General features: G+C 42.4%; 1 protein-coding gene across 5 annotated transcripts in view; it reads right to left on the bottom strand.

Annotated features, from left to right (window-relative positions):
* Positions 1 to 2473: 2473 nt before the first annotated feature.
* Positions 2474 to 26193, bottom strand: part of LOC149313254 (RING finger protein 24) — a 72850-nt gene continuing 49130 nt past the window's right edge. For all 5 annotated transcript variants that reach the window (XM_089526361.1, XM_089526362.1, XM_089526358.1 and 2 more), the window contains exons 2-6: positions 23435 to 23584; positions 15620 to 15662; positions 13944 to 13985; positions 7452 to 7531; positions 2474 to 5962 (exon numbers count right to left, since the gene is read on the bottom strand). In XM_089526361.1, coding sequence (XP_089382487.1) covers positions 5821 to 5962; positions 7452 to 7531; positions 13944 to 13985; positions 15620 to 15662; positions 23435 to 23577 — 450 coding nt within the window. In that variant the 5' untranslated portion in view covers positions 23578 to 23584 and the 3' untranslated portion in view covers positions 2474 to 5820. The remainder of the gene's footprint in view (positions 5963 to 7451; positions 7532 to 13943; positions 13986 to 15619; positions 15663 to 23434; positions 23585 to 26193) is intronic.

Raw genomic sequence — 26193 nt, 5'->3', positions numbered from 1 at the left:
TTGCAATTTGAATTGTACGGAAGCATGTGACAAGGTCAGAGAGGAGAACCAGCTGAAGAACCTTTGGGGGCAGGGTCTCTTTCCTGAATTGATAGTAACCCAAAGAGTTTCTAGATTGCAACCTGGCACCAATGGTTGTTGATGCATTACTCTGGTGTAACTATGCTAATTGGCTGGCATTCTGTCAGTGACGTATGCAGACAAAGTCAGCCCTCTGTATCCACATATTTTTTTAACCATGGATTCAAGCATCCATGGCTTGAAAAAATTAAATATATAAATTCCAAAAATCAAACCTTGATTTTTCCATTTTTTATAGGGCACCATTGTGTATGTTTCAGTTTCAGTGATAACACATCCTTGAAGAGAGATACACTCTACAATGTATAATGTTCGCTCTTCTACATATTGAGTCTGAAGCACAGCTCCCTGTCAATTTATGCGAACAGTTTCCCATGGGTTCTGCCTGTTGCCATTAGATGCTGCCATCTACAAGGCAGAAAATTCACATTGTAGATCAGGTTCCCTGGGTTGGCCCCATGGAACGATTTGTCATTATCAACTTCTCGCAGAGCCTTAACATTAAAATCTCTTTCCAGACACCTGCAGCGCATTTCAATGGCAGACAACGGCAATGTTTTGACACCTGCTTGATATTCTGGAAAGCTTTCTGGGGCCTATGCCAAGCTATTCCTGGTGTGCCCAGATAGGAACTCTACTCTTCTGCCAGCTATGACCAAATGAACTTGTTTCTACGGTCAGCAAATAGGCAGGCTGTTGTTCAGCTAGTTTCTGCACATCTCACACAGAAGACTTGGTGGATTAGCCAAAGTTAACAATATTTTCTTTCCCCTCCAATCCTCCACCTGGTGCAACCAGATAAAAATTCAGGGCAATGTTCATCAGCCACAGGACAAAGAGCTCTGGGGAAGACGCACCACATGGTAGATATCTTGCTATAGCTTTATGCTGCCATAAATGCTGTGAATCTAGATCCTACATCTTGCTTGTGTAGTGTAAATCTATACTCCCATAGTTAAATGGTTGTTCGGCTACAGTGTAGATGCACCCCAGGTCAGGTAAGCCTTGCATAAGTAAACAAAAACATGGTGATCCTTGTAGAGACAACTGAAAACTTAATCCAAAATGCATCCAACTCTTATGATTTGTGGAATACACTGGCAAGCAGTTTTCCCAAAAAATCTGCATGACCTGATCTTTGATCTGTGACCTCTTTTGGCAACCATAAAAAACTGGCTCTCAAAAATTACCCAAAATAAGCCTAGACATTGCAAATGAATATATAGGCTGGCATCCTTTTGGTGATACATGCAGGAACAATTCAGACTTATTCCTGTGCGCTGAATCCTTTTTGTTGTGGATGCAGGAGTTCAGCACCTTGATCTGCTATGGCTTCCTCCCTGAGCCATCTACCTGTCCTCAGATTGCAGAAAGGAGAAGGTTTCCTCCTGGACTCTTGCCCATGGATCCTTCAGAGGTCCAGAAGGATGACCTCCTCTTCCTGTGTCAGCCACTGCCAGGAGTTGCCTGCGGGGTGCCACAGGGGTCTGTCCTGGGCCCAGTGCTATTCAATATCTTTATCAATGACTTGGATGACAGAATTGGGGGCATACTAATCAGATTTGCAGATGACACCAAATTAGGAGTAGCTAATACCCCTGAGGACAGGATCAAAATTCAAAATGACCTGAATAGACTAGAAAGTTGGGCCACATCTAACAAAATGAAATTCAGCATGGAGAAATGTAAGGTACTGCACTTAGGGCAGAAAAATGAAATGCACAGATATAGGATTGGGGACACATGGCTGAACGAGACTTATATGTGTGAAAGGGATCTGGGAGTCCAAGTAGACCACAGCAGCAAAAAAGGCCAATGCAATTTTAGAGTGCATCAACAGAGGTATAGTGTCTAGATCAAGCAAAGTAATAGTGCCACTCTATTTTGCTTTGGTCAGGCCCCATCAGGAATATTGTGTCCAGTTCTGGGCACCACAATTCAAAAAGGACATTGAGAAATTGGAACGTGTCCAAAGGAGGGCAACTAAAATGGTGAAGGGTCTGAAAACCATGAAGCCCTTTGAGGAGAGACTTAGGGAGCTGGGGATGTTTAGCCTGGAGAAGAGAAGGTTAAGAGGTGATATGATATCCCTGTTTAAATACTTGAAGGGATGTCATATTGAGGAGGGAGCAAGCTTGTTTTCTGCTGCTCCAGAAACTAGGACCCAGAGCAATGGATGCAGGCTCCAGGAAGAGATTCCACCTCAACATTAGGAGGAACTTCCTGACAGTAAAGGCTGTTCCACAATGGCACACACTCCTTCTTCGGAGTGTAGTGGAGTCTCCTTCCTTGGAGGTCTTTAAACAGAGGCTGGATGGCCATCTGTCAGGGATGCTTTGATTGCATAGCAGGGGGTTGGACTGGATGGCCCTTGGGTTTCTTCCAACTCTATGATTCTATGATAAAATATTGGAAATTAGGCCTAATGGGTTATACAGTAGAAACAGTATTATCAAGTCATGATGATCTCAAACACAGGGGATGGAAGGGAGGCAAGCATGAGCCAAGCCTTCGCAAGGTTGTTCCTGTGAAAGAATTTGGATGTAACAACAAAGAAGGGGTGTTATGGGAAAGAGAGAAGTGTGCTTATTAATTATAATGAACAAGAATTAGGCCAGCCGGAACTCTGAAATTGTATGTAGTTTAATTAGACAATTTTAACATTTGCTGGTCAGTTCTGAACAATGAACGTCACTGCAATGGATCTTGTTGTTGTGTGCCTTCAAGTTGTTTCTGACTTATTGCGTGAGGCGTATGGGACACTCAGCCTAAGGAGATGTATTTTGAATGTGTGGGGAAAGGTGATGAGACTTAACTATCCCTGAAGTAACTACGTATATGGCTCTTTGCCAAAGACTAGTCAGTAGTTATTAACAGAGTTCCCCCACACAGTTCTTATTTCCAAAAAATCTGCCTTTATTTACATTTCAAGTCAAATCACATGCAAACTTGCTCCCCACCCCTTTCCCACCCGCACTTAAGAATAGTGTGATTAGCAAAAAAGATGCATTAGGATTTTAAAATAGCAATTAAATATACAAAAATATAGCTTACAAAATAATAACCCAGCAAATGTTTTCTTTCTTCTGTTTTTTCCTTAAAAAAAATATTCTGCTGCAGAATTTTATTTATTTTATCTTAGTGTACAAAGGCGTCTATGAATCCAGGAGGAGGATCCCTTAAGGTTCATAAACTCTGTTGTTCCAGAGAGTCGCACACTATTTACAAAAAGAAGGGGGAAAGAGGGGAAAGGCGAAGGGAAAGTTCAGACTGGATCGGGATAGCCTAAAATGATAAAAAGACAATCTTAAGTGTGGGTAGCTATCACTTAACTGCTGCTACCAAAACCCATGCCACATTATCGATCGGCTATTGGAAAGTTACCCTATGGAGGAAGAACAGTTTGGATGCCATTGTTAGAAAAAACCCACGCTGTACAATGTAATACTGTAAAACAAAAACCTTCCCTGTATCCTTTGCACAACTGCAAGCACAGACAGATTAAAAAACAAAAATTCACTCCCCAAAGGAAGGTCAAGATTTGGAGAGATATCCTGCCTCTTTTGTACAGACTGAAATAATACGCACAGCTAACCTGGACTCTGGATTCCACACCAGAGACGCCAGAGGTGCCATATTGACATTTTTCATGTGAAAGTCAGCATTGCAACAAAGGGTGAAGGCCACCCAGGACTTGTTGGGCTCTGATTAATGGGAGATAGTCCAACAACATCTGCAGGGAGCTTAAATTGCCCAAACCTAGGTTTGGCTCCTGCTTTTTATAGTGAACCCTCATTATTTTCAGGGGCCCCAAATCCACAGTGAAAGGTGACTTGGACTCCAGCCAAGCCCTGACTGGCCCTTCGGCTGGAGCCTTAAATGGAAAGAAAAATTGCATAAAACCCAATGTATTTCCCCTGCTTGAGTGTTTCATGCTATTATTGCTTGGTATAATCTTGGCAATTTGGTTCGGATTTTGGTCAGGGAGCTGAAATACTGATTGGAAAAGCCATGAATGGCGAAAAGGCATTGTGATCATTGTGATGGCTCTTGTGAAATAAGCTGGGGGGAAATATTAGCCTTTTTGGACTGCAGTGCCCAGAATCCCTCAGCCAGCATAGTAAGTGCTACATAGGGAATTTTGGGAGTTGTCATCCTAAAAAGGTAACCTCTGTTCCGGTTCTGGTTTGCTTTCGAGCAATGGGTATTCAGAGAAAGTACATGCCTTTGGATATCATTTGCTGGAGAACATCGCCAAGAAAGGGACATTTGCCTTCGCCTCTTGTTCTTGGGAAACAAAACTGCTGGAGTGTGAAGTCGAAGGCTTTCATCACCAGCATCCATGGTTTTTTGTGGGTTTTTCGGGCCATGAGGCCATGTTCTAGAAGATTTTCTTCTTGACGTTTCGCCAGCATCTGAAGATGCCAGCCACAGATGCTGGCAAAATGTCAGGAAGAAAATCTTCTAGAACATGGCCACATAGCCTGAAAAACCCACAAAAAAAAAACAAACCTGCTGGACTTAAAAGAGGCCTTAGGTCTGATCCAGCTGAGCTCTTCTTGCACCGACTTATCCAAATTTGACAGATGAACCCTATCATCAAAACTTGCCCTTAGCATTAACAGAGTGGCTAAGACTTCCAATTTCACGGTTGCTGCATTTGCCATTTTGGCTTTTGTTTTTTTTTAAACAAAAAATCCATTCTAACTTGGAACAATAACTGCTCCTCTACAGCGGCGCATGGCTTGAGTGGATGCACACTACATGATGGAGAGGGACATTCCCATATCCCAGTGCTGAATCCATCGGTCCTTTTACTAGAAGCTTTATTGGGTCTTTTTTTTTTTTGCGGGGGGGGGGGGGGCGGAGGCTTCTTACCAAAGATGCAAGTTGTCCATTCCGGTGACAATAATTTGTGAGATGAGATCTGTTCTCGTCCTCCCCTTGGGGCACTTAATGGAATTGTTTACTGAGGCAGGAGTGGAGGAAAGGTGGATCTCAAGTGCCTAACAGGAACCTTCAGGCCAGTGCTAGTCTGCTGCCCAACTGAACACGTTCCCCTGAAACACCACAAGACAGGGGTACCTCCAGAAAGTCACACTTCCTTAGAGGCTACATGGGGTCAGCATTCTCCATGCCTTGGCACAAGGGAGAATCAGGAGTCCTGGATCATTGTTCATCAGGGTATTGCCTTGCTGTTGGTTCTGTCCTGGAATCCCATAGGCAATCTGGTATGAGGTAACCACCAGGGAGGTGTAAATGTTTGGGGTGAGGGCACAGTCTCTTCCAAAGTGGTGATGGTGGAAGGGAAAGCGTACAGAGTCTCTTCGGCCTGAGATGCACGCCACATGCATAGTGCCTGGCGTGTTTCTGATTTTTGACCTTATCCCCTCGGGCTTTGTCTTCTCCTTCCCTCGATCCCACTTGAATGGGAAGACAGGCACCTGATCCTAGACCCTACACATGTCCTTTGTAAAGTGCTTGTACAAAACAATAATAAAAAAAGAACTAAAGCAAAGCCAAACTCACAGGCTTGCCATTTGGCATTCTCGTCGCACTGCAGGGCACAGTGCTATGCCCTTCCCTCCTTCCAGTGCACCTTGGGAAACTCTTCAAGAGACAAAAGGAACCCTGCCCGATAGTCTGAGGCGATCCACAGCAGGTCCAGAGATCAGAGCACCTCTGCGCAGATCCGTTGGGTTCCAGGTTATGCTGGAGAAGCGGGTGGCTCTCAGGAAGCTATACGATGTTTGCTGCCCCCGGGAGGGGTTCCTGTGGGAGCCCATGGTGATCTGGCTTGCTGTGAAGCTGGGCCAGCTGGAGAACAGCCATGTTGCACAGGGGGCACACTTTCCGCACCTCCAACCACTTGATGAGGCACCTGGGAGTAGAGAACAAGCAGCACAAGTTCAGATGGACAGCCTGAGTTAAACCAGCCCTTCCTGAGGTTCCCCGCAGGACTCCAGTCGGAAGCAACATTGGTTGGAAATAGAGTCAGCAAAAATGTACCAACTCTGATTTCGGCTTCTAAATAAAAGCTTATACAGGCTGAGTCTCCTTTATTTGGAATTCCAAAATCCAAAATATTCCGAAATTATCCACATGGGTAGCTGACACAGTGAGACCTTTGGTTTCTAATGCTTCGTTGTACATTGCACTCAAGCTTACATTGTACACAAGCTTTTCATTGGCCACAAGCCGTATTTCATGCAAAAATTATTTAAAATATTATGCGTAAATTACCTTCAGGCTATGTATATAAGGAACATAAATGCATTTCATGCTTAGAATTGGGTACCAACTTCAAGATAGCTCATTATGTATATGCAAATATTCCAAAATCTGAAAAACTCCAAACTCCAAAACACTTCTGGTCCCAAGCATTTCAGATTTGCATATTTACTTTCATAGCAGCAGCAGGAAAAGTAGCATTAAAATCGATAGTTGAGTCACTACCTACTTCCACACGGATGGATCTACTGGCTGCTCCTGCCAGAAGATCCCCTTCCCCCAAAAATCATTATTTTGTGCTTCTCCAGTGCTTGTATGTTTTCCCCCCTTCATGATGAAAAATTTAAACCAGGGCAAACAAAGTGAGGCCTGTGGCCCATATGTGGCCTCTGGATGCCCATTTTGTGGCTCCTGAAGCCTCTCACCGGTCTGACAAAGAGCCACAACCCTCCGTTTTCTAAAAAAAGTGGCACAAATCTGGAGCAATTTTTGTTCCCAAACCAAACAGAAAGCCCTCTCAAATATGTGAAAATGCAAAAACATTCCCAGCCCACAAGAACCCCACAGCCCAATACATACTCAAAATGAACAATTTGTACTTTAAACTAATAATTTAAAAATTATCTAGACAGGCCTGCCAGAAAAGACTGGTCTTTATTTTGTACTCAGTGTTTCCAGGCAGGTCATCCCACAATCTGGGGGTGGCTGAAGAAAATTTTCTTCCAGGTTACAGTTGTCAAATAACAACTCCCATTGGGTTATTAAATCCATGGTGGGAGAATCATGGAAGTTGCATTCCAACAACATCTGGAGGGCTGCACAATCCCATCCTGGACTGAAGCTTTCACAGAGGGTATATATGGCCAGGTGCTGCAAGGGTTCAAACTGGTGGGCCAGTTTTTCACCTGGTTGCTACCACAGTCATGGCATCTGGATGTTCAGTGTAAATGCCACTGTCCAAGGAAACAAGGAGCAGCTAGCTTTCCAGCCAAGGCCTATCTGGCTAATTCGTCCCATTTCGTTCCCCACGAAAAGCTGCCAAGAGGTGAGAGTGAACCAGGGGTTTCCAAGAGAGACCCAAGGCTGTCTCAGTCATGTTGTGTTGACCTTTTATGCTGACCGGCAAGTTTGGCACTTACTTTCTGTGGAAGGCATGTTTGCATGGACAGATTCCCAACTCATCTTTGGGCTTGAATTCCTCCAAACAAACAGCACAAATCTGAAAAAAGGAACCAAGGGACAAAAACAGGAAAGGTCAGTGAGAGGCACAATGAAACGCAGGCACGGAAAAACACGCTGCATTCACAATGGATGTGGTTAGATCTGAAAGGAAACCAAAACATTTCATGGTTTTATCATAGTACAAATGCAAAATTACAAATGCATCTCAAACTGGGTGCTTTCTTGAGAAACTGCTGCCACTGGCTCCCTTTTTGCGTTGTTACTGGCTGGCTGGATTTAAAAACTCGGAAATGGGGCTTTTTGTATGTCTTCAGAGAAAGCAGTTACAAACATTTTGTGCATCACATCCTAATATAAAGTGTGATACAGAGGTGCAGAAACTTTGTTCCAAAACACACTGCACAAATAATCCAGTTTGAGACGGCTTTAACTGCTCTGGCTCAGTGCTAGGGAATCCTGGGAATCCAGTTTATTGTGGCACCAGAGCTCTCTGACAGAGAAGGCTAAATGTCTCACAAAAACTACAGTTCCCAGAATTCCCTAGCATTGGAGCCAAGGCCGTTAAAGTGGTCTCGAACTGGATTATTTCTGCAGTGTGTTTTGGACCTTTGTTTCCACAGTATGTGTGGGTTTCAAGTCCCAGAAGCCTGAGCAACTGTAGACAATAGTACAGGATTTGGGGTGTTAGAGTCTAAATTTCTGGAGGGTCAAACATTCTGTACCTCTGCTTTGGGGAAACTTGCTCTGAGCTCTGAACCATTCAAAATGGCAATGGATTATAAAATAGGGTTCGCCGACAAAAAACAGAACAGAGTTTGTGAACCACTGATACCTGTGTAGAAGGGGGAATGGCAGCGGGTGATGCGATCTTGACATGCAACCTCCATCTGCTAAAATTCCTTCTTCTCCAAACCATTAAAAATATGTAGAGAGATCTTGTACACCTTTGAGACTAACAGAAAGAAAGAAGTTGGCAGCATGAGCTTTCGTAGACTTTAGTCTACTTCCTCAGATGCATTCGGAAGTAGACCTAAGTCTATGAAAGCTCATGCTGCCAACTTCTTTCTTTCAGTCTCAAAGGTGTACATACTGATTCTACAAACGAGCATGGCTATATCTTTGAATTTTACCATTAAAAGTATAGGAGCCCTATCCTGTTTTGCACTAGGCAACCCTCTCGACAGGACCATTCATTTCTGTGATGGAGGCCAAAATATTTAAGTAAGGCTTTACTACTCATTTCACATACTGCAGGCTCCCAAGCTTCCTTTCTATGACTGCTGTTGCCATAGGACACTCCTGAAACACCCTGAACATCCCCCCTTTCATTTTATCCCCTTGAACTGTTTCTTTCTTCTTAAAATTAGAGAGCTGGGAGGGACCACAAGGCCATAAAACAAAAGTATTCCTAAAAGACAGCCATCCAATTTCTATTTAAAACCCTCCATGGGGAGCCCACCCCAAAGGCAGCCTCTGCTTTGGGGAAACTTGCTCTAAGCTCTGAACCATTCAAAATGGCAATGGATTATAAAATAAGGTTGAGCCTTGAACAGCTTTTACAGTCAAGAAGTTCTTCCTAACTGACTCTCTCTTTTGTCATTTGAGTCCATTGGTTTGTGTTCTAATCTCTGGAGAAGCAGAAAACAAGCTCCATTGTATGGTTGCCTTTAAGCTGGACTTAAACTGGCTCCTCTTCAAATATCTGATGCCTTTGAGCAGAGAACTAACCTCCCACTTAGGTGATCTTCCTAACCAGCATGGCCCAGCATTTCCAAAAAGTGTTTAAATTTAAAATAACTAATTATTAAATAATGCCCCTTCCCTGAAAGGCTGCAGGGATACTGTGCTAGGGACTGGCAGTGCCAAATAGAAACACCTCAAGGAAAGGCATAGGTGTTTTTGCATAGCTGTCAAGACACCTTCAAACCCAAGCAGAGCAGGTGAGGTGGCTGTGGTTGTGTGCGTCTGTATATGTGCACACACCTTCAAGTCACTTGTTAACTTATGCCTCTACCTGGCTTTTATTTCTGAATTCGCAGGTGAAGTCTCCTTCTCCTTGCCTTTTAAGAAATGTTTCTCTTCTTCCAGAGGCAATCCCAGTTCACCATTTGTGCAAAGAACACAAAACTGTGTGTGTGTGTGAAGCTGTGTGTGTAGCTCTGAGAGTGTGAGTGTGTGAATGAAGGGAGAGCACAGCCAAACAGCCAAGGGGAGCAATTCTGGGAAATGGAGAAACAATTCCCATTGGGAGTTTTCAGCCGAAGTTCTACAAGTGCCAAAATAAAGACATTTCTCATAACACAAATCATGGCTTTTTTGCACACATGCTGTGTGCATTATGATTTCTCTTTGAAAGACTTTTTACCGCAGGAGTTGGGGAAACTTTGACTCTCCAGATGCTTGGGGTTTAAACTCCCAGAAAGGCTAATGAACAGAGGTTATGGGAGTTGCAGTCCAAAACACTGGTGGGTCAAAGGTACCCCACTGTTAACCTTCCATATCTATATGAAATCTGCCAATACTGGTTCTGTAACTTCAGGTAGCTTGTTTACCAAGACTAGACAGGTGGAGACTATTTCAGTAGATGTGGAGCATTTTCCTCCAGGCAAATTCAAGCGGTACCTTATTTTGCAAACTTTTAAACACTAGGTGGTTTTCCCCTGCCCCAGGGCTCCTAATGAATAACACCTTGCTGTTTTATTGCTATTTCATTTTTATTTAAAGTCTTGATTTATGGTTGGACTCTTTTTCCCCCCCACTGCTTTTTAAAATACCCGCTTTGATCTGTTTGCCACTTCGGAAGTATAGTATTGCTACAGAAATGGGCTTAAGAGAGAAGAGAGTTTCGATAAATCCCTTGACATCAATGGGAGGGTGTGTGCACTATACAATGGGTGGGGAAAGTGTGACTCAGAAACTGCATGTGGTCCCTGGGGCCCCAATTTGCAATCCCTGAAGACTGCCAAAGCCTCCAGATCCCCAATAGTTTACATTTTGAGGGGCATTTCCATCCCAATCCATTGAGGCAGATTAAAACCATAGCAAGGAACAGCGGTTTATGCCCCCTACAACTGCCCAAGACCCTCACAATCCTTGGAACACTAACTGTTATTCCCAACCAGAGTTGAACGACTGAATCAATGAAAACTTAGCAAATCAACATTTATCTAAGTTCCAATTGAGTCAACACTCTATTCTAGTTAGGGTTAATTGGATTTAGGTTATGATGACCTCTGTGTGTGTGTGTCTGCATGCCTTCAAGTTGTCTGCCGATTTATGGCAACCCCATGAATTTCATAAGGTTTGTATAGAATCATAAAATTTGAGAGCTGGAAGAGACCCAGTCCCTCCTTAGGCAAGGAATCTGAAGAGGTGGTTTTGCCAGTTCCTTCCTCTGAAATATAGCCTACAGCACCTGGTATTCATTGGTGGTCCTAACCAGGACTTAGCTTCCACTTAGCTTCCAAGATGAGATGGGATCGGGTGATAGACTATGATTCTGGAGACCAGGGTTCAATTCCCTATTTGGCCATGAATACCACTGGGTGACCTGGGCAAGTCAAGCTCTCTGAGTCTCAGAGGATGCCAATGGCAAACCCCCTCTGAAGAAAGTTGCAAAGAAAACCCCATGTTAGGGTCGCCATAAATCACAAATGAGTTGGAGGCACATAACGACAACAAGAAGGTACTAGAACTCTCTGACACACTAGGCTGGACACCTCACCAAACTACAAATTTCACGATTGTCTAGGATAGAGTGGTGTCAAACTGCTTTAATTCTGCAGTGTGGAAACACCCCAAGACCTGCTGGGACTTTCCTTTCACTCTGTGCCTCTCCATCAAGAGCAAGGATTTACAGCAAATATAAATAACTTCCATTTGTGAGACTCTTGGCAAGGGCTGTCACAACACAGTTGCATAACCAGATTTTTGCTGTCGCTCCTCCAAGCAACCAACTAATGGTGTCACGTTTGGGTTTCTGAGCTCCTCCATCTGGAACCAACAGATCCTCCCTTCCTTGAATTTCCAAAGTCCTAAAGTTTAAATTCACAGTCTCAGCAGATCACTTTGTCAGCATTGAGGATGCCACTGTTATTCAAGATGGGGATCAACTGCTCTTCCTTCCTTGGCCAAAAGTTTTAAGAATTACAAAAATTAAAGAGCATGTTTGCTGAACTCAGAAATACACTGATGACAAGCCTTTGTATATATTATATAAAATAAAGATAATGCTTTATTTCCTTTGGAAGGTGCCTGTTAGTGGAGGCAAGGGTTCAGATTTCACTTGGCTCCTCTCTTTGGATGAAAAAGGTAAGCAAGGATATAACTTAAATTTGAGGATGTGCTACAAAATTTGCAAGACATGCATGCAGTTATTATGTGGGAAAGAACTGGAGATGGGCTTAGTCCCTATGCAAGCATATTTAAACCTGCATAGGTTTATATCATTTTGACAGTCATGGCTTCTAGCGGTGAGTTCTCTGGCAAAGAATTTCAAACGGCTTCCAGAACGACAAATCCCATGATCCCAGAGGATGGAGATAGCAGTTAAACTGGATGCTGCAACAGGCAGAGCTTTTAATGAAAGGTGTTGTGCTTCTGTTTTATGATGTTGTAAATGGGTTTTGTGTTTCCAGCTTATGTTTTTAAAACAGAACAGGGGTTAATTGTGTTTCAATTTATCATTAACAGTTGTTTTAAAAAGTCGTACAGTGTTTTTAAATGGCTGTAAGCCACTTTGAATGGGAGAAAAGTGACATATTAATCAATGGATTTATTAAAGTAGAATGATAACTCTTTAACTGTATAACGTCCAAGGATCTAGAATTTGGATTTAAGGGGCAAATTAATCCAACCCATAGGGGCCAGCATGGTGTAGTGGTTTGAATATTGAACTACGACTCTGGAAACTAGGGTTCAAATCCCCACTTGGCCATGACAATCCACTGGGTGGCCTTGGGCAAGTCACACTTTCTCAGCCTCAGAGGAAAGCAATGGCAAACTCTCTCTGAATAAACCTTGCCAAGAAAATCATGTGATAAGTTCACCTTAGGGTGGCCATAAGTCAGAAATGGCTTGAAGGTATGAAACAACAATTGAATTATAGTACTCTGGACAATTGTTGGGCAACTCTGGGCCTGAAAAAGTTGTAATTTGAAGGAAGAGAGCGGCAAGGTGGTTTGGGAGATGTTCCAAGGGTGCAGAAAAGAGGGTGAAGGAGCATGTGCCCACGCTCCGTCCACCCTTCTTTTGAAGGGTTTGAAACATGTCTTGAAAGATGCACCTCCTATACTGTGCATGCATAACCCTCGTCCCAGCACACTCTCTGGCCAAACAGGTTTTGGAAGCAGCTCAAAAGCCAGGAAAACCAGCTCACCTGGGAGTCAAGGTGAGGAGAGAGCACACACAAGAAGGGAGCGACTCCCTTTTTCAAGCCACCTTCCTCTCTGAAAAGTACAACCTACTACAGCCATTCCCAATCTAGCAGCATCCAGATGTGTTGGACAACTATCAGGCTTCCCAGATGTCCTGTTTTCTATGGGACATTCCTTATTTGCCGCCCTAAAGTCATGTGAAGAGTAGAAAGGTCAGCTATGAAGGAATTAGGGAAGATCCTCAAGTTTAAAGGACTATCAGTAGATACCAAAGTCAGAATCACACCACAGAATTTCCAATTTCTAAGCTTGCGTGTGAAAGCTGCACAGAAAATCCATACGTTTGAGGAGAATTCTATGGATGCCATGGACTCCTAAAGAGACAGACACATGGGGCCTACAGCAAACCAGACCTGAATGCTCACTAAAAGCCAAGGGTGGCTAAACTGAGGCAGTTGTACTTTGGACGTATCATGAGATGACATGACTCATTAGTAAAGACAATAATTGGTAAAGCGGAAAGCAGAAGTTAAAGAAGGAGACTGCATTACAGGGGGGTTGATGCAATCAAGGAAGTCTGGTTGCCCCAAATTTGCAAGACCTGAGTTGGGTTATTTATGACTGTGGCTCTTGGAGGTCTATCATTTTGTAGGCTCACCATGAGTCAAAACTGACTCGATGACAAACAGCAACAACAAAGTCTGCAGAAAATCAGGCAACCCTAACAAAACAACTCCCAACATCCCTGCAGCTGACCAGCTTGGATGGAGAGAAAGATGGCAACAAGAAGTGACACAATATCACTCTCTGTTGCCATTTTGAGAGGGACTGTAGAGGAACATGGAGGTATTTGGGATTGCAGTGGGGAGATGGCCCATGGGGGAGTTTGGGGGGGGGGCAAAATTGGCTCCTGGTTGTCACACAGTTGCCCACCCCAATGATGATGATGATTTTATTTACTTATATCCAGTACAGGGACCTAAGGCGGTGATATAGGCTAACATTGGTAGTTTTGGATTATCCCTGAAAGCCTCACAATAGGTACTGTTAAGAGAGAGGAAAACACTAGCTCACCTCATGTAGGTTGAGTTCTTTGACTTTTTCCTTTAGGATAACCTGCAAGAAAAGATACATTGAGAGAGAGAACTGTACCAGTACACATTTTTAAAAATAACCATAATTACAGAATACAGTGCTGGTTAGTATCTTCCATGTCAGTGGGGCAGTGACTCTACTCTGGGCTTTAGCCTGAACTTTAAAAGAGATTTGCCATTATCTGAGACCCCTAACAGCATGGACAGCTCCTTTAAAGTTTGGAGTACAAACCAGAGTGGAATCATTGCTTCACTGATGTGGAAGCCTTGAGTTGCCATAGAGAAACCAGACTGTGAATTTCAGTGAGGTCAACGTAAAGAAAACAAAAACATGGGAATCAGCATATTGTTTGACTGGGCAACTCTTGGCCTGAAAAGATCCTGGAAGACCTGGGTTCGAATCCCTGCTCAGCCATGGAAACCTACTGGGTGATCTTGGTCAAGTTACACTCTCTCCACCTAAGAGGAAGGCAATGGCAAATCTCCTCTGAATAAATATTGCTAAGAAAATCCTAGGATAGAGTTACCACAAATTGGAGAGGATTTAGAGCTACATAACAAATGATGAGAATGATTTGGATAACAGGATCTTGGGAAAAATTCTCTACACTGACCGATAGCAGAATCTGGCACTCAGTTTGTGTACTGTGAGAATGAATAATTGTAATGACAACATTGTTTCATATAATTTCCATATTTATGCTGACTTCTTTTTCTTTACTTTATTGATTTTGGATTTGTATACACTTCCTGAGAGCCAGCATAGAGTAGTGGCTTGAGTGTTGGACTCTGACTCTGGAGACCAGGGTTCAAATCCACATTCTGAAAACCCACTGGGTGATCTTGGCCAAGTCACACTCTCTCAGCCTCTGAGGAAGGCAATGCCAAACCCTCTCTGGACAAATCTTGCCAAGAAAACACCATGATATGGTCAGCATAAGTTGTAAACAACCTGAAGACACAACAATAACAACAACAACTTTCCAGTAAGTTGCTTTGAGGTTGATTTTGTGATAAGAAGCAATACATGGACAGAATCAACAAATGAATGATTTCCTATCATGTGAAGTCAGGCTTCTTCAGCTTAGCCCCATAGACCTCATCACCCACTGAAAGTATGCCTAAGTAGCTGGAACTGAATTAAATGCAGATACAATTCCAGTTATCCTTGCTTCTACCATCTGTTCCTCTGTGATGAACTGAATTGCAGAGACCAGTTTTCTTGCATTTGTTCTGCAAAGTGTCAAGCCCTTTGATAGTGCTCTGCATCAATAACAACAACAATAACAAGATGGTGCCTATTTGCTGGTGACAGTTCATTAATGAAGATATTCATAGGTATTAACATATAATAGCTAATGTCTTCCCAGCTATGAAGCACTACCTAAAATGTAATTTAGGTAAAGTGCATAAGTACATATGCTCCACAAGCAAAGTAAAGAAAGAGAAACATGTACATTAATAAGAAAAAATTCACTCGCTTGCTTATCAGAAGTGCCTTTTTTCTATGAGATGTGAAACCGAAGATGTTTACTAGATCAATTTGATTAAAAATGATAGGGCCAGTATGAGTTGGGCAAACTTATCTTGAAAAAAAGAAGAGACAGATGGAGGGAAAGAAAACAGAAAAAGGGGGAAAACACACAAATGGCTCACCTGTTTGTAAGCGTACAGTTCTTTGTGGGCTTGATGTCTCAGCCTAGAAATCAAGAACAAAAAAGAATAAATTCTGAGAAGGTAGGTTAAAAAACCCCCAACAATCTTATATATAGTACATTGGTAACACCATTTGAGAAAATAAGCCAAGCCTATGAAGTTGCTTGCTAGACCCCTTCTACCCACAGAACAGTGGCTTGCATGGTAAAATGTTCCTTGGGTGGTAGTTTCAGATTGTTGATGGAGAAATCCCATGTCACAGTAAACCATGGTTTAATGCAACATACAGTGGACCTTTGGCATCTGCAGTTTGATTCTAGGACTCCCCCGCGGATAACTAAATCCATGGATGCTCAAATCCCATTAAATACAATGGGATCTCTTATATAAAATGGAAAATGTAGTGTTGCTTTTGAAATCTGTATTGTTTTTGAACATTTTCAAGCCACGGATGCTTGAATCTGTGGATATGACCTGTGGCAAACCTTGAGCTTTTCTATTCCCATTATCCACATGGCTGAGAGGAGATATCCAGAAGTTTAACCACAGATTCCTAGCCTGTTTGAAGAATGAATTGTTGAAACAAACCAGGTTCAGAAGAAAGCTAGATTGTTGTAAATTAACTAAAATCAATGTAAAGTATAATAACATCCGAAATCCACAAAACCGTGATACATGTATTGGCCAAAATAAGTATCACTGTGGATTGTGGGTGTTATTGTACTTTGCTACATGACCAATATGGCTACCCCTGGAGATATAATTAATGCTAGACTGCTAAAAATGTCAAACCCCCCAAAAGAAGCCCAAGAAATACCTGGAAGATTATTTCTCATTTTGGTTATTTCTAATTCCCAAAATGTTATATAGTGCAGAGGTCCCTATGACACCATGAGAAGGTGAATTGTTGCTCCTGGAGATTTCTAAAAGAGAGACCATTCAATCTCTATTTACTTATTTTCTACAGTTCCTCTCAACATGGCGACAGTGGCACCTCATCTCCTCCTGTCACCATTTTGAGAACAACTGCCAAGGAATACTTCAGGCTTTGGGTCCAAGGAATACTTTGGGTTTTCTAAGAACTAAAAGTACTGGTATAAATGTAAGTAACCCGTTTGTATGATTCGCAGAGACCACGAAGAAGAAATGGAAGACACGTCCTGGGAAAAGAAGGACATCTGGTTACCATGACCTGCAGCCAATGCACCTCTCTGAGTGGTATTCCTAGCAAAGTATTCCTTTCTCGCCCTGGAAAGCCAATATTTTTTCTTCTTTTCTTTAAAATAGAGAAGTCTTTCTGAAAGGACAATATGCCTTTGGCCCTTGCATCGCCAGCTCTCCACAAGCAAACCTTTTTAGAATATTGCACACGCACACACACACACAAACTCAGACTAGGCACCTGTGTTTCCTTGTTAAAAGTAACTGCTGGGTGGTGGTTTGTTTAAATAAAAATAATCTGGTGTGAAAGACTGACGTTTGTCGAGGTCTAGCTGGGTACTTCTGCTTTTTATTTTTATTTTAATCCTGTGCTTCCTTCTGCTGCAGACTTAATGCAAAAGAGGGCTCTTATTATTTCCTCTGGGTGATGTTTGTAGGAAATCGCACTTCCTAAACAAGTAGGCAAGAAATATTTTCCCACACAATATAGAGATGCTGCAGTACACTGATTAAAGCCTAAGACAGACACACCTTGCATGCTATGCAACAACAGTTGCATCTGCACTGCAGAAATAATCCAGTTTCACACCACTTTAACTGCCATGGCTCAATGATGTAGAATACTAGGAATTGGATCTCTGACAGAGAAGGGTGAACGTCTCACAAAACTACTAATCCCAGAATTCTATAACCTTGAGACATGGACGTTAAAATGGTGTCAAACTGGATTATATCTGTGGTGTGGATGAGGCTTGTGTGTGCTGACTGTACCCGGGGGCATTTTGATAGCATTTAAGAGCATTATCACACCTTAATTTTTTAAAGAGGTCTTCCTAAAATCCCAGACCCTTTCCCCAAGATCCTGTGTGTGTGTGTGTGTGTGTGTGTGTGTGTGTGTGTGTGTGTGTGTGTATGTGTGAAGGATGATAGCACTGACCTAAGGCTGCTGCAGTTTGACACCAGTTTTAACTGTCACGGCACCATCCTATGGAATGGGATTTGTACTTTGTTGTGGTAGAGCTCTCTAACCAAGAAGGCCAAATATCACACAAAACTACACACCCCATGGCAGTTGAAGTGGTCCCAAACTGCATGAAAAAGGTTTCTTCTGGACCCACAATTTCCCAGGGAGCCTCCAAAATGTGGTGGAAAAGTGTCCACGGAGAACATTTGGAGGCATTTAGGGCAAACCTTTTGGTCCACAAATAATAATAACAATAATAATAATTATTATTTTATATCCCGCCTTTCTCCCAACATAGAGACAAAAGCAGTGCTGTAGGGCTACATGGAATACCCCATGGGCTATGCCTTTACGCACTCTTTTATGGCATTTTGTTGTTGTTGTGTGCCTTCAAGTCTGATTTGTGGAGAACCTATTATGGAGTTATCTTGGCAAAATTTGTTCAGAAGAGGCTTGCTACTGCCTTCCCCTGAGGCTGAGAGCTTGTGACTTGTCCAAGATCATCCAATAAGTTTCATGGCTGAGCTGGGAATCGGACCCTGGTCTCCAGAGATGTAGTCCAACATACAAACCACTAGGCCACTCTGGTTCCCAACCTGCATAAAAATGTATATAGCCCTATTCAGCCCTATGAAAATCCTCCTACATGTATACCCTCCACCCCACTCTTCTGACTGATTTCACTTGTTTTCCCAAGTACAGGGAGATGACAAAAGCATGTAAACTCCCTATCCCCCCCCACCCCAATCACATTGTGAAGTTGTACAGTCCAGAGAAGGCCGTACCTGCCACCTTTCCTGGCTGTTTCAAAAAGCTCATTCACGCTCTGTGACCCAAATCTATGGACAAATCAAGCTAGGGACAATTCAGAATGAAGATGTGTGTATTCATTTTAAATCAGACATGCTCATTCCATCATGAACGAGCAGAATGCTGTCTTTGTAAGAACGAAGCTGTCCTAGCCCTGGCGCAACAGTCGAACACATTTGTACAAGAATGGGATGCACATTGAAGGGGAAATCTATGCGCCTCGTGGGACGAAGAGATATCAGATTTTTAGCTGGTGCAAAAGGAACACTGGAGGACTTGTTGAATACCAGCACCATCTGACTTGGAAATAACCAAGTCTTCCAAAGAGCTTTATATTCCCAGTGTACGCAGTTGGACCTGTTCCACCCAAAAGGCATCCGCTGTGAAATGGGAATGTGGCAACACTGGAGAAGACATGAGGTTGCGACATCCACAAAATGTAAGCGAGACCCAAAATCTCAGACTGGTTTACGGCAGGCTGCAAACAAGGCTGGATCCATTCCTTCTGTTTGGGGTTATGAAGATGGTGAAAATAATCCCAGTCAAATGTAGGTTGAATCGTTGTTGTTCATATGCATTTTGAATGCACCTGAATAAGTTTTGGGGAGGAGTGTGCCAAAAACCCCACTTAATCCGGGATAATCCATATTGAGTTTTTTCCCCAAGTTTTTCTACTTATCCAACCCCCCTTCTCTGTATAATGTATATGTATAATGTACAGTATATGTACTGTATACGTATAATCAGTGGTTTCCAAACTTTGGTCATCTAGATGTTTGGGACTTCAGCTCCTAGACACCGCAGTCATTTTGGCCGATGTTCAGGGATTCTGAGAGCTAAAGTCCAAAGCACCTGGAGGACCAAAGTTTGGGAACCAGTGGTATAAATCAAGACCATATCTTTTATTTTGCCCAGAGGGCCAAAACATGTGCAGTCCCTACTGTGTGTGTGTGTGTGTGTATATTTGGAAGATGGTTGTCTGGAAGGGCTGTACAGAGATACTTCACAATAGGGACTAATAAACTGGATGAAAACAATGAAAACCTTTGTTCCCGACTCAACGGGAGACAGAACATTACTTGCTAAACAAGCATCATGGGATTCCCCTACCCTAGGCTGCTTTAGCATCATGTGCAGAGTGTCTCCAATCTATCTATAACAACAACAGATCTCCCCAAAAAATCCGTATCTGAACTCGGTTTTACCTCCACGGTTAACTATTCAAACTTTGGAAGAGGCAAATGTTTTGCAAAGAAGCTGCTGCCTTTTCCCACTTTATTCACTTTAACAACTTAAGTGTCTTTCATTGGCTCTTTACCGTGTGCCGCCTGGTTATGAGAAGAGGCAGGTAACAAGAGAAGACAGATGCAAACCATTTCGCAAGCACAAAATATGCAAGTTATTTTGTGTGTGTTGTGTGCCTTCAAGCTGTCTCCAACTTATGGCAACCCTAGGGCAAAACTAAGGGTTTTCTTGGCAAGATTTGTTTAGAGAAAGTTTGCCACTGCCTTCCCCTGAGGCTAAGAGAGTGTGATTTGCCCAAGGTCACCCAGTGGGCTTCATGGCCAAGCTGGAAACTGAACCCTGGTTTCCAGAATCGTGGAGAGCCAATGTGGTGTAGCGACCAGGGTTTGATTCACGCTTGGCCATGAAACCCACTGTGTGACTCTTGGCAAGTCACACTTTCTCAGGCGCAGAGGAAGGCAATGGCAAGCCTCCTCTGAACAAATTTTGCCTAGAAAACCCCATGATAGGGTTGCCATAAGTTGGAAATTACTTGAAGGCACACAAAACACACACATACTCCAGATTCATAGTCCAACACTCAGGGGACAGCAATGGCAAACCTCCGCTGAACAAATCTTACCAGGAAGTTTGAAGCAGACTGAAGGAGACTGAAAAAACTTGAAGGCACACAACAACAACAACAACAACAACAACAACAACAACAACAGCCGGCTAAAACAAGCTGCAAATAATACAGCTGGCCCTCCACATCTGCAGCTTTGACTTTTGCAGATTTGATTAATTGTGGTTTTGATTAATATGTTCTCTCTAGGAATCTCTAGGTTCTCCAGCACAGCTCTACCAGATGTTGATCATAGAGTTGCACTGGAGAACCTAGACATTTCTAGAGAAAACACTTCTCTAGGCATTTGTAGGTCCTCCAGCAGGATTCTATGATCAACTTCTGGCAGATGTTGACCACAGAGTTGCACTGGAGGACCTGGAGATTCCTAGAGATGCTCTCTTTGGTAAAAAGAATAGTGTGGTTTTTTATTTGTGGTTTTCTCACATTCACAGTCTTCACTCCCAGCCCCAGTGAATGTGGAAGGACCACTGTATTTGTATGCTCACTGTTTTGAATGGCTTTAACTGGGATGTCTATGTCCAGCACTTCCTTCATCCAATCTCTAACTCAGCTTTCTGTTCACACAGAACCTGATCAGATGCCTCCAGTAAGCACCCAAGTGAGATTTGAGCACAACCGCATCCTATATTTTGTTTTCCTTGGCAACAGGAAAGACTGCCTTGGATTTTTTTGTTGTGTGCCTTCAAATCGTTTCCAACTTATGGCAAGTCTCAAGCAAATCTATCATGGGGTTTTCTGGGACTGAGAGGGTGTCACTTACCCAAAGTCACCCAGAGGGCTTCCAAGGTTGAGGGGAAATTGCACCCAGATCTCCAGAGTCCAATGCTATGTTCACGTGAGATGCCATGCTGACTCTTTTGGAATACTTAAAGGGATAAATATGCAGCCACTGGTGGTCCTAACCTGTGTTGATTGACCTAACTACCCTTTGAAAGACATCCAAGTCTGCTGACATCGCTGAATCTTGTGGAAGCAAGTTCCACAGATGAACTATGCACAGTATGAAGAATTCCTTCCCTTTTTCCTCACCCTGAATCTCCCATCACTCAGCTTCACTAGATGGCCTGCTGGATTCCATTATTTGTATTCTTTTTAAGGGATTATGGTTTCTAATAGGTTTTGATCAATTAATTACATTTTAAGCTTTTGTATGCTTTGGAATTTTTAGCTATGTTTCTTTGAGCTGGTTTAAGCTGCCTTGAGTCCTGGGGAAAAGGTGGGATATAAATAAATGTAGTAGTAAAAACAATAACAACAAATATATCATTATTATGGGAGAGGGAGGAAAGTTTCTCCCGGTCTGCTTCCTCCATACCATGCATAACTTGCTGCATAACTATGATATCTGCTCAGGGAGGGCAAGTACAGGCTTAGTTTGAACATTTGAAACTGCCTGACACCAGGAGTGGGAAAATGTGGCCCAGAGGCTGCATGAAGTCCCTGGACCTAAAGATTCCTAAAGAAATGGTGTCTCATGTAAAAACTGGATCCTTGCGGAACCATAGGTTTTCAGCTTGAGAACCCCTGCTTCATCCAAAACAAACAGTAGCTTCCCGAGGTTTTTAGTAGAGATTCTTTCCTGGCTGCTTAGAAATCTTATTTGGACACTCCAGGGATTGAACCTGGAATTTTTTTGCATGCAAAGCACTGAGTTATGGTCCCTTCAATCCTACAGGTGAAAATCTCTGGGCAAAGCTTTTCTAGTGAAACAGTCAGGTAATAAATCACCTTCCCTTTGCTCCAGTAGAAACCTCAAAACCTACTTCTTGGTCTGCAATTTTGGGAACAGGCCATCTCTAGGGAAACAACTGTGTTGGTGTTTTGGACTTCAGCTCCCAGTATCCCAGACCACTGGCCAAGGTGGCTGAGGCTTCTGGGAGTTGAAGTCCAAAACACCTGGAGGACCAGAGTTTGGACATCGCTGAGATAAAGTGAGGTGGACTCAGAAAAAACTAAGCCAAATAAAATTGGTTGGCTTTCCATGTTCCAAAACACTGTTGGTTTTTGCTGCCCGACTGTTCATTTTTGCATCTGCTGGAGGAACCTGCTTTCATCTGTGAGAGAAAGCCATATGTGCATTTTTAAATAGTGCTCAAATATTTTTCTAATATGCAAAAGTGTTTTTAAAGAAAAGTTGGGGAAGCATTTTTTGTGAGGTCACAGTCAACCAGGTTGTACATCCCAGGATTCCATATGATGCATCATCAAACTGCATTATTTCTGCAGTGCAGACTGGACCCCAGCCAACTAGCACCTCACATAGCCATTTTGGACTAGCAGACTTTGAGATGCTCAGATTTGATCGTTGGGAGAAGACTATATAGGCTCTCTCTCTCTCTCTCTCTCTCTCTCTGTGTGTGTGTGTGTGTGTGTGATAGAAAATCCACTTTCTTGAGTGGGTGTTTTTAATGTATATCTGCATACATGCTCAAGACAAGCTTCTTGTCTTGAGTGTGTATGCAGATATACATTAAAAACATGACTTATCCTCAAAGAGAGGATAAGGTGAGGCAGACCTGCTCCAGCAAATTAGTTATGAAGAGGAGTGGTTGACTTACCTGATATAATAATAATAATAATAATAATAATAATAATAATAATAATAGAGAGAGAGAGATCTCTGAGACTCACCTCTGAGACTCACTGAAGGAAAGAAGTTGGCAGCACGAGCTTTTGTAGACTTTACTTCCTCATATGCATCTGAGGAAGTAGACTAAAGACTACAAAAGCTCATGGTGGCAACAGGATCTCTCTACATACTAATTCCTGTTTTGACAGTGTGTATGTGTATGTTTGCGTACATGTACACACATTTCATTTCTGGGTATGGTAAAGTTCACAGTAGATCCCGAGAGTAGAAAACTCTCTGGCCCCAAGTTCCTGGAAATTGTCTTTGTTGTTGTTGTTGTTGTGTGCCTCCAAGTCATTTTTAACTTATGGTGACTCTTAAGGCGAACTGACCTGCTCCAGCAAATTAGTTATGAAGAGGAGTGGTTGGTTGACTTACCTGATCAAGTAGCAGCAGAAGAGTAAACTAAGAATGAAGACAAAGATGGCAGTGCCAAAGACCACAATGTATATGTTGAGAGGCAGGTTCTGGAATCCAATGTTTGGCATCCTGAAACTGTAATGCTGGAAATCTGAGCTCATGGATGGTCTGCCAAGAAACAAGAAAAAGAGGGCTATTAGAATTCAGAACTAATTGTGTCCTAAAATCCTATCTGCTCCACTTATTAGTTCAGCAAATCTTTAGTTCTTCTTTACCATTGTTAAATTGCAGGAACTCACATGCATGAATTAATCCAGCAAATCCCAAGCTCTTCTATACCACTCTTAAAATGCGGGGACTTGAATGAATCAAACACCAGAGCTTGAGAAGTAATTAGTTGTCTGCAATGAAGTAGCTTTTTTTTGGTAATGAAGGAAAAATGATTTTACATTTCAAAAAAGTAATTCAGTCCTTGGGAATAAAGTACAATGAGTACTATTCTCTAGTTACTTTTAAAAATTAATTTTAAATGATGTTTTAGCAGAAATTTAGGCTAGAATTTTTCAAATTTTGTATCATTTTCTTATCAATTCGGAGTCCCCTCCCAAAGTAATGAAAAGTAACAAGCAAGTAATATAACAAGCTATTTAAAAATATGTAATGAGAAAGGGCAACAATCACATTCCTAAATGAGTAACAGGAAGTAATCACTTTAAAAACACTGTAACCATAAGGATCAATCTTTAAAACACTGTAACAAGCAAAAGGAAAGCATTACTTTAAAAAGCCAAAACGGGTTCCAACCTCTAGTGCATATATACAAATACATAATAAATACTAAGAAGGATCCCAAACCAGTGGAAACAAGAGGCTAAGCTGCTGGCACAGAAAAAATATAGCAAAATACACTTCCAACAGGCTTGAAGCAATCCAAGGGGCCCCAGGCTAATTCCATCAAATAGAGAAAATGACAAATGAGACATATGTAATTGTATCCACAAGAGCCAGCATTGTGTTGCAGCTTCAATGTTGGAGGAGGACTCTGGGAGTCCAGGGTTCAAATCCCTGCTCAGCCATGGAAATCTACTAGGTGACCTTGGATAAGTCACACTCTCTGAGCCTCAGAGCAAACCCACTCTGGACAAACCTTGCCAAGGAAACCTTAGGACAGGATCACCGCTAAGTTGGATTCAACTTGAAGGCACAGATGTAGAAACCTCACCAGTCTACCTATGGCTGGATTCTCTGACTGATAGCAGAGTTTGACATTCAGTTTGTATACTGTCAATAATTTTATTGTTACATTTGAACACACATAATAATAATTCTGCCCATTACACATTATCTTTCTCCTTCTAATTAAACACACAAGAGAAGCAAGATATGTAGCAGTATACAGTGGGTCCTTGGTATCGGCTGGGGTTTGGTTCCAGGACCCCCATGGATACTAAAATCCATGGATGTTCAAGTCCCATTGAGTACAACAGATAGTATAACAGTGACCCTTATATAAAATGGCAAAATCAAGTTTTGCTTTTTGGAACTTATATATTTTAAAAAAAAATTTCAAATATTTTATCATGTGCTTTCATACATATCAATCCACTTCTTCAGATGCACTGCTGGACTTAATATCAATCCACAGTTATATAAGCCATTAAGGTAGGATCCTATAGGTGCCTGCCACACCTCTGGTATCCATGATCTTTCTGAGCCCTATTTCTTTGCAATTTCAATACAAGAGTACAGTGGGAAATACCAAATGCAATATAAGTTTGTCTACCATTAAAGAAAACTGATTCAGGAATCCGAACAAGCCAAAAGCATTACCAAAGTGCAAACAAAACAAAGCAGAGGAAAAACCTCTACAACCCCATGCTTTATTTTTTGCTTTCTAGACATTCACACAAGCCCTCTTCGAAAGAAAAACAGGAAGGCAGGAAAAAGAGACACTTAAAATCATTACAGCACCATTAGACTTACATGCTATGCGGCATTGTGATGATGGCAAAGGAGGCCAAAAGCAAGAACATAAGTTTTTGTATTGCTTATTAAAAAAGAATCTTCTAAGCAGCTTTAGGGTAAGACCAATTATAATAATGTTCTTTTGGCAGCTGCAAAGCAACAGCCTCTCAGCCAGCAAAAACTCCCTCCTTGGGGGAAAAAACCCAAAACTGCAATGGCTCAACTCCGACTTAGTCGTCCGCTGGAGTCTAGGAACAGATTCCTCTCTCAGCTTGGCCAGGATGAATGATCCTATAGGCAAAGGGAGGCTTCCTCCTTTTGTTTCCAGGCGTGGTTTCCCATGTTGTTGGGTTTGCACAGGAGAGGAGGAGGAGGAGATTTCCACTAACCGGTGTGATAGAGTCAGAGGAAAATTACAAGCGTCATAAAAATGAGATTTTACAGCTTTTGCACAGCTCTCTCTCCCTCTCTCTCAGTACAGGCTGTCCAGCTGTTTGGCAGGTTTAAAACAGTATTCCTTGCTTCCACTTGCCTGGCCCAAAGAGAGGAAAAAATGGGATGTTAACCAGGACTTCTTCTTTGTTTAGGCTTATATCATATGTTGGAAAGGTGTGTGTTGCTGTTAAAGGTCCTTGAGTTGTCCATCTCGACCCATGGAGACCCATCGGATGAGACATCTTCAAGAATCCTTAGCATGACATAATATTGCAAGATCTAGGATGAATTATTGGTGTATGAAGCCAGTGTTGGGTAGAGGTTTCAGTGTTGGACTATGATTCTGGAAACCAGGGTTCGATTCCCTGCTTGGTCAT

Source organism: Sceloporus occidentalis, unplaced genomic scaffold, assembly GCF_023333645.1.
Source record: "Sceloporus occidentalis isolate IW3139 unplaced genomic scaffold, rSceOcc1.0.p SCAF_5, whole genome shotgun sequence".
NCBI lineage: Eukaryota > Metazoa > Chordata > Lepidosauria > Squamata > Phrynosomatidae > Sceloporus > Sceloporus occidentalis.
The sequence above is the reverse complement of the archived record's forward strand: the minus strand, read 5'-3'. Positions and strand labels throughout refer to the sequence as shown.